At 39.5% G+C, this 17,667-nt stretch overlaps 1 protein-coding gene across 2 annotated transcripts in view; it reads left to right on the top strand.

The window, feature by feature from the left end:
• Kpna7 (karyopherin subunit alpha 7) overlaps positions 1-4,851 on the top strand; it is a 29,191-nt gene extending 24,340 nt beyond the window's left edge. For both annotated transcript variants that reach the window (XM_063234168.1, XM_063234169.1), the window contains exons 10-11: positions 1,260-1,406; positions 4,639-4,851. In XM_063234168.1, the coding sequence (XP_063090238.1) occupies positions 1,260-1,406; positions 4,639-4,683 (192 nt within the window). In that variant the 3' untranslated portion in view covers positions 4,684-4,851. The remainder of the gene's footprint in view (positions 1-1,259; positions 1,407-4,638) is intronic.
• Positions 4,852-17,667: the final 12,816 nt, after the last annotated feature.

The following is a 17,667-nucleotide window of genomic DNA, read 5'->3' as shown; positions in this document are numbered from 1 at the left end:
GGTTCCTGCTTTGGTTCCTTTACCCTGAGTCAGTGACTCATTCTGGAAAAACAGATGGAACTATATCAAGGCTTAGATGGGTAGCTCAAACTTTCATCACTGATTCAAGGTAAACAATGTGGTTTAGACCACATTTAAACTTGATCTAGAAGGCTTTTGTTACTGCACACAAAATAACCAAGGCCTTCAGGATATGATGCCAGAGTACTTTCTTTCTCTTTCCCCATGTTCCCTACATATGCTGATTTAGCTGAATTATTCTCTCATAATATATAACACTTACTGCTTCAAGCCTTCATCCTTAGTGTCCCTTCTTTCAGGAGAGTTGCTATCCTGCTCTGTCAAGTCCCATTCACTAAGGATCTGTGCGACTTCCAAGCCTCTCTTTGCATCTTCTATAATTTAATCCCTGATAGTGTACCATTTGGTATTTTTAAATTATACCATACCTGGCTGGGGATTTAGCTCAGCGGCATAAGTGCCTGCCTTGCAAGCAGGCAGTCGTGAGTTCGATCCCTGGTACCGATAAAAACGAAAAAGACAAAAATAAATAAATAAATTATACCATACCAATTACTATAGCAATTTTACTTATTGTTCCCAATAGTTACAAAAAGACCTTTTCTAAGTTACATCTGCACCTCTAGCTTTCGGTGTCTTGCCCATAGACTATGGACAAACATTTCAGTGAATAAATAACCTCCAATAATTAAACCAGTGATCCATATTGGATTAAATCTACTCAGATTGTTTGTTCCAAGGACTCCTCTCTTTGCCATCATGTAGCTTCTGTGACTAAGGGTCTCCTGACTTATAAGACTTTCCAGGGAGTACAGGGCAGAATGCTTGCATTTTATAACATTACTCAAACATTCTTCTGAACTGTATTTAAAACAACTTCCATTAATCAAAGGAGGGGCTGGGGATTTAGCTCAGTGGCATAAGCACCTACCTTGCAAGCAGGCGGTTGTGAGTTCGATCCCCGGTACCGAATCAAAGGAGGGAATCTAGTAAATAGCAATAGAGATATGTATATTGGCAGATGGTAATATATTCAGCAAAAAAAAAAAATCTTTTATGAGCTAGTAGTCCAGAAACATTGTATTTTGCATAATGAAATTTCTTAGATAAGTATTTTTGTTTTATAAGAGTGCCTCTGCTCCCCCAGGAGCCTTGGGTCTGAGCTCCTTGGGGTCTGCTCCCATGAGGGCTTCCTCAGGGGCTGCCCATGGTCTCACCATCTCTCCCTCGGCTCCCAGGTTCCACAGAAAAAGAGTGATAAGGAAAACTTGTGTCTGCTGATAGAAGAACTTGGTGGGATCAATAAAATTGAGGCTTTACAACTTCACGAGAACTCTCAGGTTAGCTCGGCTGCTCTGCACATCATCGAGAGCCACTTCAGTGAGGTAAGTGACTTGCCAGTGAGTAGAAGTGCCTGTTCATCTTAGGGGCCACCTCTCCGCAGCCATGCCACCACCAGGACCCTGCTCTCCTGACCCTCCTCTGAATTTAGCTGGGTGTCCCCACCATGCCTGCTGAATGGGCAGCCTCTGTGTGCAGAAGCTGGTCTAATCTCCTGGGAGCATGCCCTGTGACTGGCTTAAATTGTACTTTATGTGCCTCCCTTGGGGGACAATGGGGAGGGAGAGAGTATGACATTAAAGTGACTTGCTTACCAAGAATGCACACAAGGGGGCCCAACTTTTGAAAAACCAACTTGCCACTTTCTGCATTTTATTTCTTCTCAGAATATAGTGTTTGGGGATAAATTTTACAAAGGTTTCTTGAGCGTTTTGTTTTGTTTTGTTTTGTTTTTGTTTTTGTTTTTCCTGCGGAGCAGGGAAACATGGTCACATAGCATTAGATAGTCTTAAAAAATTTTTGGTGGTAAATTTCTCTCTCTACCCATCCATCCTATCTAAAGGTTTCCATTTTAACCCTGTGTGTGTATGTTACTAGAGACTGAACTCAGGGCCTTTGCACTGACTTGCATCCCTGGCTATTTTTCTGTTTTGAGACAAAAGTCTCATTAAGTTACCCAGGCTATCCTCAAACTTGTGATCCTTTTGCCTCAGCCTTCCAGAATTCTGGGATTATAGGGATGAGCCACGACACTTGGTATCTGGTTTATTGACCTAAGTAAGTCACATTGTACATCTATCACCACCATCCATCTACCTCCAGAACATTGTCATCATACTTATTAAATACGAAATTCTCTACCATCAACTCTCCAACCCGTGGTAATTACCATTCTACTTTCTGTTCCTGTGGGTTTAACTATTATCAAGACCTCATAGTGAAATTGTATATTACTTGTCTTTTTGTGGTTTATTTTCATTTAGCTTAATACTTGCAAAGTCTACCCATGTTATGGTATGTAGGAGTTTCAATATTTTTAGGGCAAAATAATATTCCACTAGATGTATATACCGTATTTTTAAATAATGTATCCATTGATAGGCCTCTCTGTTATTTCTACCCCGTGGCTGTAGTGAATAATGCCACTAATATTTGTTCATTCACTAGTGAACATGAATGAACAGCTACCAGTTAGAGGCTTTGCTTTCGATTTTTTCAAATGCACATGGTACCTCAGTTCACAAACTTAATTTGTTTTATAATTTTGGAAAAGGTGGACACATTTGTGTTTGTGTGGCTAAGATAGCCATGATTGTTTGTCACCTGATGCAGAGTTTGGAAAAAAAAACCCAAAATTTTGCCAAACACTTCTGTTTAAGAACCAAATTGTTTGCAAACAAAAGCATTTATTTACTTATTTATTTATTTACTCATTTATTTTTTGGTACCAGGAATTGAATTTACAACAAAAGCATTTACGAACCAAGGTACTATTGTATAACTATACATTCTTTCAAATATATGAATATATAATTCTATAACAAAAGCATTTATGAATTGAGGCACTACTGAATATCTGGACATTCTTTCAAATATATATATCTGTTTATCTATATTATATATCTATATCCAGAAGTAGAACTGCAGTATTGTAGTTCTATTAATAACTTTTGGAGAACTACCATACTATTTTCCATAGTGCATGTACCACCATTTCCCATTATACAGGTTGCCCATTTCTCCACATCTTGCCAACATTTGTTATTTTATGTTTGATAATAGCCATCTTAATGAAGTGGTTTTGATTTGGATTTACATTAGACACTGTATTCATCCATTTTCTGTTGCTGTAACCAAGTTCCCAAAGCTGGGTACTTACCGAGAAAAGAGGTTTAGGTAGCTCACAGTTTTAGAGGCTCAAGGTCCAAGATTGGACAGCCCCATCTGTTGGATCTCTGATGATGGCCCCTTTGGCTACCTCACAACATGGTGGATAACATCATGACAGGAGCACAAGAGAGAGAGCAGGCACATGGCAAGACTGGAGGTAGTGGGGATTCAGAGACCAGACTTGGTCTTTTTATAAGGACTCATTGTTATGGAAACCATAACCAGGGTCCCTCAAGAACATGAAGGTGAGGCCTCTAGTGACCCAACTACCTGGCACTAGACCCTCCTTTGTAAACAAAAAAGATTCCATTCCCTAGGTACCATCATACTGGGGACCACAGTTTTGGTTTGGGCTTTTTTTTCTTTTTTGTTGGTGCCAGGGATCGAACTCACAACCACATACTTCCAAGGCAGGCGCTTATGTCGCTGAGCTAAATCCCCAGCCCCTCTGGGGACCAGAGTTTTAACACATGAATCCTTGGTAAGAGTACGATGCATATAAACTATATTCAAACCACAGTACATGTTTCTATGTGAGAAAAGCAGGGTCAGATTCTTAATTGGCCAGGTAAATTTGGGACTAAGACTTTATAGAACGAGTTTTCAGTTTGGTGTCAAATCTGAATCATCCACAAAACCATATGATTGACTAATATAATCAGTATAACCAGGTGGATGGTAGTGGTTAACTAGAGGTGGCTAATTTTGGCTTGAGCCTAAAAGAATGCTCCCAGAGCAGAGAAGACCTTGTACAGTCATGAGCATCTCCTGGGTTAATGCTTCCTGTGGAAACCTCATAAATAGACAGAGCCCATAAAGGATATCAGATCCCTGGGTTCATGCAAGAGCTCCAGGTTATAGACTTCTGAACTGAAGAAACAGCTATACCAATTAGATTTGTATTGACTTTAAGGACAGTGATCTATATATGTCAAACCTACATTTAAAAATAAGCCAGTAACTAAAGGACAAATACTGTGCAATTCTACTTCTATGAGGGCCTTTGAGCAATCAAACTCAGAGACAAAAAAGAATGATAGGCTTAAGAGGCTGAATAGAGAGGGTAAGGAAGAGGTAGTGTTTAATGGGGACAGAGTTTCAGTTTTGCAAGTTGAAAAAGTTCTGGAGATGGATGATGGTGATAACTGAATAACCATATGAATGTTCTTAATATCACTGAACTATCTGCTTAAAAACAGTGACGATGGTTATGCATATTTCACCACACACACAATGACATATAAGGTTCATCCTGAGAAATACTCCCTCAACCTCTCTGAAGGAACTCAAGTCCTATTTAGAACAAATTTTAGTCCACATTGGATGTTATGGAATCAATGTGCAGCACCAACCTGAAGCTGTAACCATGTCTATTCTTCCCTGAAGGAAGAAGACACTGACATACATACCTCAGTTCAAAGCCAACTGTGAATGCATGAATTTCTTCACAGGAAAATCGCAGGCGCTTCACAACTTGTAAACCTAAAAGCCAGTGCTAAAGGATAAGTCCTTTGAGAAGCAGTGTTTCTAATTCTTAGTGTATCACAAATGTAAGGTTTTTTAAACTTAATAAAATGTTGAGCACGTTCACGTCTTGTTATGCTTTGGATCCTAAATGTCCCCCAGTAGCCCATATCTAAGTAGAGACTTGTTAGTTTGTCGGTGGCACCGCTGAGGGACAGTGGGACCTTTGGGAGGGGCAAGGAAGTTAGGTAATTGGGGTTGTGCCCTTGAAGAGGATATTGGAGCTATGGCATTTGCCTTTTTTTCTTTGCTTCTCCCCCACCATCACGTCAAAAGTTTTCATCTGCAAAGACCTTCTGCTACAATGCCCTGCTTCAACATAGACCCAAAAGCAGCAGGCCCAAGAGACCATGGACTAAACTTCTGAAAAGGAGCCAAAATAAATCTTTCCTCTTCCTAAACTGATTATCTCAGGCATTTGTCATAGTGATAGACAGCTAGTTCACATACCTCTCTATTAAAAATTCAGTTAAACCCTTTGTGTCTTAAAGCTACATGGCATTCACCTCTTGAGACTATTTGGCTGGCTGTGTGAAAGATCTTAAAGCAACAACTTCAATGTCAAATGGTCAATGTCTGTAATCATCTACCCAAGCCTGAACTTGAGATACAATATCTCAGTGCCACAGGGCCAGTGTGATGGTTTAGCTTTTTTTCCTCTGGCAATTAGTATCTTGACACTGTGACAAGTTCTAAGATGATGATCATCACCAGAAGATCAAAATCCTTCAAAGAGCTTGAGCATGATTTTTTTAAATGCAGTTATCAGAGGTTTAGGGCAGTGATTTTCTCTCATTTGAGGTTTATCAGCCACTGGGGAGTATGTTGCACAGAACTGCTTTCCAGTCTGAGTGGAATCTGAAAGCCTTTATTTCTTTTTCTTTTTGAGACAGGGTCTTAGTTAAGTTACTCAGAATGGGCTCCAATTTGTGATCCTCCTGTCTCAGCTTCTTAGGGTTCTGGAATTACAGACAGGTAGCACTGCACCAATTTAGGACCTACGTCTATGTATCCCTTGGTGATGCTGATTCTGCAGGTCCAGGGCTTTCAGCTATTGGTCTGACTGGAGGTGTGGCTCAGTGGTACAGCCTTGCTGAGCAAGTGTTGTTCTCTGGGTCTGATCCTTACCACTGTCTGCACTCCATTAAAGGTTATTAAGGCCGCTGATAGGACACTGATAGGACATTTTAGGTAATGATCATAAACTATGACCTGTAGGCCAAATTTAACTGTCCATTTTATAAAGTTTTATTGAAACACAGCCATCATCATTAGATCTTGATTTGGATCACAGCATTTCATGCGTATACTGGCAGAACTCAGTAGACAGATACCATACAGTGTACAAGCCTGAAAATATTTACTATCTGGTTCTTCTCTTGACCTCCCAGTACTAGGCATTGAAGTCAGGGCTTTTGCAGTGAGCTATATCCCTAGTCATTAATTTTTTTTTTTTTAATTTCAAGACAAGATCTTGGTAAATCACTGAGATGCCCAGATGGGCTCCAATTTGTGATTCCCCCTGCTCACCCTTTGTAAGATTCTGGCATTATAGGTGCCTGCTACTACACTCAGGTACTACTGATTCTTTATATAAAACATCTGCTGACCATTGGTCTATGCACCATTGTTTGTTCTTTTCCTGTAGGTAGCTTAGGTGTTGCACTTTGCAGAAAGACTTAACCCGGAGGTAGTTAAACTTGCAGGAAGTTAAACTAACAGTTTTAACAGTTCAGATGGAATCATGAAGGAGTCAGAAGTTCGTATTTTAATCTCTGTCCCAAGTTCTCTCCAGTTGTCTGAGATAAAGGCAAGAACGTAGATCAGATAATAAAGATCAGAGGGTCCCACTACCCAAATCTACATAGGTCTAGTGCACTCAGAAATCTCATCTCTGGAAATTCTGTTGTGGATTTGTCTGTAACTGATACTCATTTATTTTTGCAGTACTGGGGATTGAACCCAAGGCCTTCATATTGAGCTACATTCATAGCTATTTTTTAATTTTGAGACAGGGTCTCTCTAGGTTGCTAATTTCTCCAGGATGGCTTGAATTTCTAATTTTCCTGTCTCGGCCTCAGAATGCCAGAATTACAGCCTTGTACCACCATGCCCAGCTTCATTCTCTGGTTTTTTTGTCCCCTTTTCTACCATTGTTTTTACTTTCTGAAGTATTTCCACTTGGCCTTATCTCTCTTTCCAGGCTTTTCATTTCCACAGCCACTTAAATGGAGGAATTTTGTTTATATAGATTTTCCCTTTAAAACTTCCTTTTTCATTAATGCACGATCATATCTTTGAAGCCATCAACTCTAGCTTTTTAATGTACTGATGATTCTTTGAGGGGAGGTTTGTGTTTGCGTTTAGTCTGACATGCTCATGGCAAAGAGTTCATCAAGTACCCCGTGTCCTTTCATCTCTGTTCCTATTAGGAAGGTCCTGAGGCTGAGTGGGACTATGGGACAGATTTGCCAATAATGACCATGCGGAAATCTGGCCATTTCAACAGGTGACCTCAGCTATCAGATCTGCATACCTTGGGCTGAGGAATGTAGCTTAGTTTAGAATGCATGCTTAGCATGCATGAGGCTCTTCAATCCTGAGCATGCATGAAAAGATCTGTAAATCTTTTCTCAAGGCATGGTTAGTTTCCTGGACAATTATCTTTTGATCTGGAAGATCCATCCTAAGTTTCTTCCATTCTCTGGGCAGGGTACAGGAAAAAGATCAAGTTTTTCATGTTAAGTAAGTGAAATATGTAGTGTGGTTAAAAAAGTATAGTAAAAATATAAAATATAAAAAACATATATATAGGAAAGGACATTGCTATGAATCCTCTTCAGAATACTCTTTTTCCCTTCGAACACACTTACTCATCATTCTTATCACTGTCTGAAGCAGTTCTGGAAATCCTTTTTCATGAGTATCTTTAGTAGTGTTGTCATGTCTGCCTCAGTGTTCTGAATCAATTCACAATTCAAAGTGTTTACTTTTCATGGTATTTTGACTCTGAGGAAGAGCCAAAAGTCGCATGGTGCCAAATCCAGTGAATAAGGTAGATAAGGACATGTTATAATGATTTTTTTGACAGGAATTACAGTAAACTCAAACTGTTAACTGTTTCAGAAATGGCAAGAATGATGGTGTGAGTATATTAAAAAATAGAGTATCTTGAGGAGGATTAACAGCAATGTGTCTTTTACTGTAATAATTTTTAAAAATTTAAACAGGCACCATAGATTTGATCACATCTTATATTTATTTATTCTTTGCACTCAGTGGGTATGGTGTCCAATTTGAAAGGCATTACAGTACCCTCGCAGGAGGCCTCCAAGCTTTTGGGCTGGGGTTAAAAAGACAATAAAACTAAGTTTTCCGATTACACTAATGGTGAGTAGTACAATAACTGATGCTTTAAGTTCTGTAAAGTAGCTGAGAGCCAGGATTCACCTCTCAGGTTTGCCAGAGCTCCTGCTCTGTGTGTGTGTGCACATGTGTGCACATATGGGCAACTGGATACACACACAGAGAACCCATCTTGTTCTGTAAGAGACACTAACACCCTATCTCTGAGCACTATCAGGAAGATGGCAAAAATCCAGAAATTTTACAATTCGACCAGCTCTCTGGCACAGGGCACATCTATTAATGTTTTCAATAAACTTTCCAGGAGTATTTGAGGTCAGATATTTAGGACAAAACTTTTAAACCAGACCAAGTTCCTGCCCTCAGGTGGTTTACAGTCTAGTCTTAGCTGGTACACACAAACACCGAAAAACCAAGCTACCACAACTCTAGTTATTTAAATCCAAAAGATGTAGCCTGTCAAGATAGAAATATGCATTATTGGGGCTGGGGATTTAGCTCAGCGGCATAAGCACCTGCCTTGCAAGCAGGTAGTCGTGAGTTCGATTCCCGGTACCGGAAAAAAAAAAAAAAAAAGAAATATGTATTATTTAAAGTTTTAAATTAAAAATGTAAAAATACACTATGTAAGTCCCAGCTACATGAGAGCTGAAGTGGGAAGATTGTTTGAGGTTAATAATTTGGAGCGAGTCTACACAACATAGCAGATCTCATCTCAAAGAAACAAAAATAATAACATACATGCTATGTGAATAATATGTAAACACATATTATGTGTTTATTATGAATACATGATATATATTTATATTTATAGCTCATATATAATACATTAAAAATGAAAGGAATTATCCTTTCATTCCAATACAGCCACATTTATACTTGCACTTCTCCTTTTAGTTTGAGCCTACATACATGTATATTTTTACACTTGATCATAGCCAAAAGGTTGAGAAGAAGCAATGTATGCTTTTAATCTGACCAGGATCTTTTTTTAAAAAAAAACGTTTTAAAGCAGTACTTTCTTCCCCATCAGGAGCCTCAAGTTAAATGGCAGTAAAAGTTGAATTGGTTGACAAAAACATGAGAAACTTTCTCAAATGAAGTCGTTGGAAGCCGGTTTAAGCTGAGTCACAGTTGCCCCAGTAAGCCTTGGCTCTTCACAGGCTGAGCCCTTTTTGTCCCCTCTCAATCATCCTTTACTTGATTTACAAAACAAAGGAGCATTTGTAGTTTGAAGTTACTGATACCAACCTGTCCGGCAAGGTTTAAAAACGGAGCTGCTTGCCTTCTGTATGCGGTCTGGGCACACGAGATGGTGTTAGTCACTTTCTGGCCAGGCGCCCATGTGCTTGGACTCGGCCTGTTGGAATGGCTGGCAGCGCAACAAAGACAGGAAGGAAGGAGTGACTGGCGGTAGGTTGGATTACAGTGTGAGAGTGAACTGGACAACTCTGACCTTGCACATGCCCCCAGACTTACCATATACCTGGGAGGAGATGGCCACACACAGTACGTAACTTAGCTGCTATCTGTTCTTCGAGACGTAGAGCGGCTGTGTGTTAGACAATAGCATGTCCTATCAGTGTGTGGGACACTTCAGACAGACTAGGGAAAATAAACTGGCTTGGATTCCATGAGCCTTGGATTCCAATCCTGACTCTTTTCCCAAATATTTTAAAACTGGACAAGTTTCATAATTCTTCTGCCCATTAAGTATTTCATATGTTTTTCTGCCTGTTCCTTTGGGTTCAGTTTTTCATCTGTACAGTGAGCGAGTGGGGTGCATATGTTAAACTGGATAGGCAAAAATAGGCAAGAAACTGAAGCTCATATGATTAGTGTATTTGTCTGTGTTGCATTATTGTAACAAAATTTCTGAGGTTGAATAACTTTATAAAGAGAAAAACATTTAGCTTCTGGTTCTGGAGGTTAGAGGGCCCATATCTGATAGAAATCCAAGTGGTATACAGCAGCACACACCAGGAGAATGGAAGCACATACTTGGGCCCCAGTCATTTCCCTTCTCCTCCTGCCCTCCCCCCTTTTTTTGTATCGGGAATGGAACTCAGGACCTTACGCTTGCAAGGCAGGTGCTTATGCCTGAGCTATATCCCGGACCCTGCTTCCCTTCTTTAAAGCCACTCCATCTTGATGACCTTATCTAATCCTGATTATTTTCTAAGGTTCCACCTCTAACTATTAGAGTCAAATTAAATTGCTACACTTTCAACACCTTACAATGGGGATTGAATTTCAAAACATGAGCTCTTGGGAAACACTCAAGGCATATCCAAATTGTAACAGTTAACCAACTTTCCTACATCTTTTATTGAGTGGTACATCAGAGCTTGAATACAGAGCAGCTCTCTTGGGGGTGGAAGAGAAAGGGAGAAGATCGAAGCGGGATGAGAGAAAGAATAAACACAGAAAGACAAAAAGTCAAAAACTGTAGGTAACAAGTAACTGCTATATTAGGAGAACTTCATGAGGTCACAGTGATGAGCTCATCTCAACACCTAGTGTAGTTGGAGACAGGAGGAAAGGAAGTTGGGACCCTTTTACTTTTGTAATGGGAACCAAGATGCTAGGTCCTGTTGTAAGTACACATAGAAGGTGGCTGAACAGCCCTCTGTGGGCAATGTCTACCTCAGTTACATGATGGGGGAAAGAGAGAAACAGAGTCACATTTCTTGTGGTTGAACTAAACCTAGACCAACATTGGGAGAGGGAAGGGAAGGAAGAGAAGAGGAAAGTAAAAAGAATTAAGATGTGTTACATATGTGTACAGTGAATGTAATCATTATGTATTTCAAACATGTCCTAATAAAAATAAATTTAAACCAGCATTTAAATTTGAGTTTAGTGTCTGATTCTCCTAGCACACATTGGCTCTCATACAAAGATGAAAGAAAGGCTAAATGAAGTCTATGATTTTAAGTAAACCAGGAAATTCATGAACTAGTCACTCTTATAACAGGTTCTGTGTGTGTATTTGTGTGTGTGTGTGTGTGTGTGTGTGTGTGTGTGTGTGTGATACCGGGAATTGAATACAGGACCTTCATTCTGAGCTACATCCTATCTCTTTTTATTTTTTGAGACATGGTCCCAATAAATTGCAAAATTGTTCAGGCTGGGCTCAAAGTTGTAACCCTCCTGCCTCAGCTTCCCAGAGTGCAGGGATGACAGATGTGCACCACCATTGCCCAGCTTGCACCAATGGTAAGTGCCAGTTGTGGCAAACGTTAACCATAGTTCCTGCTGGCATCCTCCTAGTGTGCTGCACCTGTAACTGAGTCACAGCTTGCTCTTGTACTCCACGCAGTGGTGAAACCAAACTCATCTTTCTGGTAAAACTGGGTGAAGATCTACCCATGCCCTGATGTGTAAAAATAGAAACAAGTGCAGATAAATGTGATCAAGATTCCCCCAGCACCCAGAAAAAGATGGGAGCTGTATCTCATTACGTAAAGGCACTGATATAAACAAATTAAGTTAATTTGGGGTTTAATAGAATCTAGTTTGTGTGAGGGAGGAATGCTGTGTAATTATCAGCTACTCTTTCTGACAAAGGAACATGATAAAGATTTTCAAGGATAGATGTTTCTAGTCCCGGTTCATCTGCTTTTTCAATATGCAACAATAGCACTGTCGTGTGCTAAATGCAACCACTTCTATCTCTGCCTCCCTTGAAACTGGATCAATCTCTTTGCCAAGGTTTCTCTGGATGAATGGGACTTAGTGTGTGAAATAGCTTTATGATTTCCATATTTTGTTCTTCCCCAGAGCCATCTTTTAGGAATCACAACATTATTATTTATACATAATAATTTGAAATATTATTTCATTTTTTATTAGTTGTTTTGTAGACTATTAAGCCAATGTTTATTAAGAAACTCCTGTGTGTTGGGCAATATGCTACCGTGTAAGCACTTTTTTTTTTTTTTTGTCTTTTTTCATTTTTATCGGTACTGAGGATCGAACTCACGACCACCTGCTTGTAAGGCAGGTGCTTATGCCGCGAGCTAAATCCCCAGCCCTCATGTAAGCACTTTTAAAAGGTCCACTAAGTACGGTCCCCATATTTTTGGTTGACATCTAGTAGTAGAGACCAGTATATTAAGGTAACCGTTAAATGATGCGTAAGCGCGATAGAAGAGTCAGACAGAAGCTACCTCTTTCTTTGTGGTCACTATTATGCCTCGTTTCTGCCACATAGATAGCAGTTTCTTAGAGGTTCAAAATTAGTAGTGCTTAATTCAGGTGTGTCACCAACTTCAATGCCGTGCACTTGAGATCAGTCTTTGGTATCTTTTATTTCTCTTAGGCAGCCCCAACCTTTGCTTTTTAAAAGGCTTGAACAGCTCTGTGTCTATAAGCCACATCTATTTCTGCTGAAAGTTTTCATCTTAGCTAGTCACCAAGAGGTCTAATCATTATTTAGACAATGCAATCTTCTCTGAGAGCAAGGACTGGGATGTCTTAACTCACTACAGGACTATGGGCTACCATGCCTCTCTTTAATAAGGTAGAGTTCTCAGAATGAAATGGGCAAATAGTTTTATTTCTACTAGGGAAAGTACTAGTTGCTAAGAAGAAAGACTAGACTTATGACAGTTGAATTTATGGATTACAGTTGTATTTTCAACTCAGAAACAAAACATTAAAAGAAGGCTTGAATTTAATTGGTACAAGTCACAGTGCATCTGAATGGAGTATTTGGATCATAATGGGCTAGTCTTTGGATTTGCTTTGGAAAGAGGGTGAGGCTGGGTTTCATTAGGGCTCTTTCATGGAAAGCCATGGCTAGCTCATCCTTCCCCTGAAGGAGTTTCCACCCCCTTAATACAATCCTTTGCAGGATAATTTTTATAGAAGTGGGAGGAGAAAGGGGTGGAGGTGGGGGATTGATGCCAAGAACTGATGACTTAGGAAAATTGTGAACCTACCAGTTGCCTAGAATTTGATATTTGGGTAGCATTAGATTGTTTTGTCAAAAAGAATTGTCCTAGATATTCAAAAGAAAAAGTTGCCATTGTGATTGTTGGTCACTCAGAAGACTTCTGGGTTTTTATTAGTGCCTAGAAATCAAGGATCAAGCCCAAATGTCGTAGTAAACGTTTCTAGCATTCTGGAAGGCTAAGATAGGAGGATGGCAGGTTTGAGCCTAACCTGGGCAACTTAGTGACTTAGGAGACCCTATCTAAAAAAATTAAATTAAATTTAAATTTAAATTAAATGATGCTGGGGATGTAGCTCAGTGAAAGGGCCTGGCTGGGTTCAGTCCCTTGTACTGCAGGGAAAAAAAAAAAACAAAAATAAACTTATGAGGGGCTGGGGATTTAGCTCAGCAGCATAAGCACCTGCCTTGCAAGCAGGCAGTCATGAGTTCAATCCCCGGTACCCATAAAAAGGAAAAAGACAAAATAAATAAATAAACTTATGGCTATACACAAAGTGAAAGTCTATGTCCACTAAGGTGAGTATATTCCTTGGAAATACTATGTCCACTAAGGTGAGTATATTCCTTGGAAATACATAGTACTTCAAGAGAAGTACTATGAATATTTTACTTTTAGTCTTCTTTTAGATTCTGATTTCTGGATCATCCAAACATTATTTTCCTCATGTTTTCTCAAACCTCAAGGCAAAAAAAAAAATTAGAATTTCCTTCCCACAAAATATGTGGAGAGCTAAAAATTCAAGACACACAAAAGCCGGGATAGAACCAGGATAGAACCCAGAGCAATGAACGTCCTGGCAATTTTCACTGTAGGGTTTTAGGCTGGGGTAGATGTGATTTCAACAGAATGGACTTAAATGCCTGCTTACCTGCTACCAAGGAATCCCAGTGATTCCTGTAAATGTCTGACATCCAATCTCCTCATCTATAAAAGAGAGATAACACCAGCATCACACAGTTATGATGCATTAAAGGTATTTCTATGGAGATCTAAAATGTCCCCCCAAATTCTCATTTGTTCAGAGGTGGTGCTTTTGGAAGGTGACTGGGTCATAGAAGTGCTGTACACATCAATGTATTAAGCTGGGTATCATAAAAAAAGGGGCATTCCCTCCCCTGCTCTGCCTTGTTCTGTCTGCTTCCTGGCTGCCAGTCCCCTATGCCATGCAGTTTCTGCTTTGGAGCTAGATACCATGGAGAGAAAACAACCAAAATAAACCTCTCCTCCTATAAGTTGCTAGTGTTGGGTTTTTGGTCCCAGTGATGAGAGATAGACTATAATGCCTGTGAAAGTACTTTGCAAAGAAATCATTTAAACGGTAGTTCCTGACCTCAGAGCATTTGTACCTAAAACTGCATGTTTCTAGAAAGAGAAAGAGAGAGAATGAGAATGAGAATAAATCTGTTTTTTTCTGGATATTTACTCAACTGAATGATGTGACAAGATCATTATGAAAAACAAAGTTTTCCATAAGTTTTAATAACTTTTCAATGTCATGATTCCCCTTCCTCCCTCTACTTCCTCCACAAACCTTTTTCTTTTTGAGACAGGTTTTTCAGGTTGGCCTGAACTCACTATGTAGCCAAGCCTGGTCTCAAACTCACAGTGATCCTCCTGCCTCAGCCTCCTGAATGTATGTATATGCTGTAAACTTTTGATTCACCAATTGAAAACTCTGTTGTTTCCCCATTATAAACAATGTGGAGTTGAGATTTCTCTCTTCCTGCCTTCAGTTTTACAGTTATCATTTTTATTTCTTCTACTTTTACTTTTAAATAACAGATTTAAAACTGTTTTTCTCTTCTACCAATTTGTAACTTATGCTCGTTTCCTGTTAGACATAGATGTTGAAACTCAATTTATGCTCCTTCCCTGTTAGACATAGATGTTGAAACTCAATCTCTGTCCCACATCTCCAGACTCCTGTTTTCATCTTTTGTCACTTAAACTTGGACATTTGAATTTGAACAGTGTCAAGGATGACAACATTCACATTCACTTCTGTATGCAGAGCTGACTTCTGTGTTTTGTCTGTTGGTTCTATGTGAGGGTTATTTTAGAATCAAGATCAAAATCATGCCACATTTTGGTTTGCTGCCCACTTGTACTATGGATTCCATACATGAATTCTTTCTTTTTGTTTTCTTCTTGTTCTCTTTTCTTTTCTCTCCTCCCTTCCCTTCCTCTCTCCTCTCCACCCTCTCTTTTTCCAGTGGTGACCTTCACATTCCCCTCTCTTTTGCTTTGAGACAGGGTCTCACTGTGGGTAAATTGCCGAGGTTGGATTTGAACTTGTGATCCTTCTGCCTCAGCTTCCTAGAGTGAAGGGATTACAGGTGTGGGCTGCCACACCTCACTTTCATATAGTCTCTAATTGTCTTATTTGCTGCTTAGTAATGGAAAATATTTCCTTCATTCTGTCATTAATGTCATTTGGCTTCTTATCCATTCTGTAGACTAATGTGGGCTTGGAATCTATTTCATTCTTGTTGACTGACATTCTTCTTGGAACTCTGCTTTTCTGCTCTAATTATGGGAAAAGTGACTTTCCTGGCTTGTTGCACAATTCATACCCTGGGATTGCTTTTCATGAACACCTGGGGAGGTCCCACCAATTCTTGTATTTTATGTCTGTCTCCTGTGTAGGCAGTGAGGTGGGAACATTAGAAAAGTAACAGTACTCCTCTAAGCTGGCTCTCAAAGGCAAACTCAAGACACAGGCAGATGGCCCCACCTCCTGGGTTTCTGATGCACTAAATTGGAGGCGGGGCCTGGGAAGTTGCATTTCCAATGTTTGCATTTCCCATGTTATGCTGCCAAAGTTATTTTCTATGCTGACCATGCTTTTGAGAAACCCTGGGTACATATAGTAGGGCTTCCTCTAACATTGTCCCACAGCTTGCAAAATATTTAATCACTAAACAATAATTCAAGTTCTTGTGATTTTCTTTGGTTTGTTGATTTCCCTGGTTATGTTGTGTATGCACTGTAGATGAGAACCAATGACTCTAGAGAGCTTTTCACCTATTTTCCTGTACCAACAACAAAATCTGGAAAGAGTAGTCAACCAGAAGCCTTGACAGTTCTGCTTATTTAAAAATACAATTGTCACATCTGAATTTTTAACCAAGATTATATTCTTAATCACATCTTAATTATCTTTATTAGGATAATCAGTTTGATAGTTTAAGACACTGTTCACTTACATGGAAACTACTTCATAAACAAAAATTACATCTTTTCATTAATAACAATTTGATTATTTATCTTTTTCACTCATTACCTGGCTTTTTTTCTGAATGTAGACCAGGGAGTTCAGTTGGATCTTTAAAGAAAAACTTTGGATAGTTTTTCTTTTCTTTTCCTGCCTTTTTAAAAGACTTGACCCTAATTACTTGGCTCCATGTATTTGAAGAAATAATCTATCTCTCAATAATTCAAAAGCTGTAAAATACACCACCATTACACTTATTAGGAGAGCTAAAATAAAAAATAGTGACAACACCAAAGATGCTAGAAATAATGCTGATGGGGAGATAATATGCTATAGCCCCTCACAGTTTGGCTTGCTCATCCCTCCCTCTCTCTCTCCTTCCTCTGCTTCCTCCTCTGGCTCCTTCTTCTTCCTGCCTCTTATTTCTGCCCCCCATCTGTCTTTCCTTCCCTCTACCCTGGGGGAGAGGATCAAACCTAGGACCTTTGCACTGAATAACACTCCCAGACCACTTTTTATTTTGAGACGGGGTCTTGCTAAGTTTCCTAGTGCTAATTTCTTATAAAATTAACATGAAATTTCCATATGATTCAATAATTACACACTTGGGCACTTAGCCCAGAGAAATAAAAGTGTATGCTCACACAGAAACCTATACCCAATGTTCACAGTAGTTTACTTGTAATAGCCCCACAAGGGAGTGTCAGCCAAGATGTCCTTCAAAAGGTGAATTACCTTGGAATAGTCCTCAGCAATAAAGAGCAACTCACTGTCAATACATGTAAGGGTTTGGATTGATTTCCAGGGAATCATGTTAAGTGAAAAAACAACTCCAAGAGATTATATCTTATGATTTCAATTGTATAACTTTTTTTTTTATTGGTACCGGGGATCAAACTCACGACGGCCTGCTTACATGGCAAGTGCTTATGCCGCTGAGCTAAATCCCCAGCCCTCAATTGTATAACATTTTTTGAAATAACATTTTAGAAATGGAGGGTAAAACAGTGATTGGCGGTTCTTCCAAGGTGGGGTTATAAAAGGGTAATACAGTCAGGTGTGGTGGTGCATTCCTGTAGTTCCAGAACTCTAAGGCTGAGGCAGAATGCTTGAAAGTTTAAACCCCCCACAGAGCAACTTAACAAGTTAGTAAGACCCTGTCTCAAAAGTATGAAAAATGGGAAGGGGCTTAGTGTGAAGGCCCTGGGTCCAATCCCCAATATCAGAAAAAAAGGCAACATGAAGCATTCATGTGGTTCAGTATTTTAACTGTGGTGGTAAACACATGAATCTCTGCATGTTAAAACTGTATGGAACTTAGACACACACACTACTACAGTAAAACTAGGG

Source organism: Cavia porcellus, unplaced genomic scaffold (assembly GCF_034190915.1).
Source record: "Cavia porcellus strain 051 isolate PalLab524CR breed Dunkin Hartley unplaced genomic scaffold, mCavPor4.1 scaffold_23, whole genome shotgun sequence".
In the NCBI taxonomy this organism is placed as follows: domain Eukaryota; kingdom Metazoa; phylum Chordata; class Mammalia; order Rodentia; family Caviidae; genus Cavia; species Cavia porcellus.
This window is presented reverse-complemented; position numbering and strand designations above follow the sequence as displayed.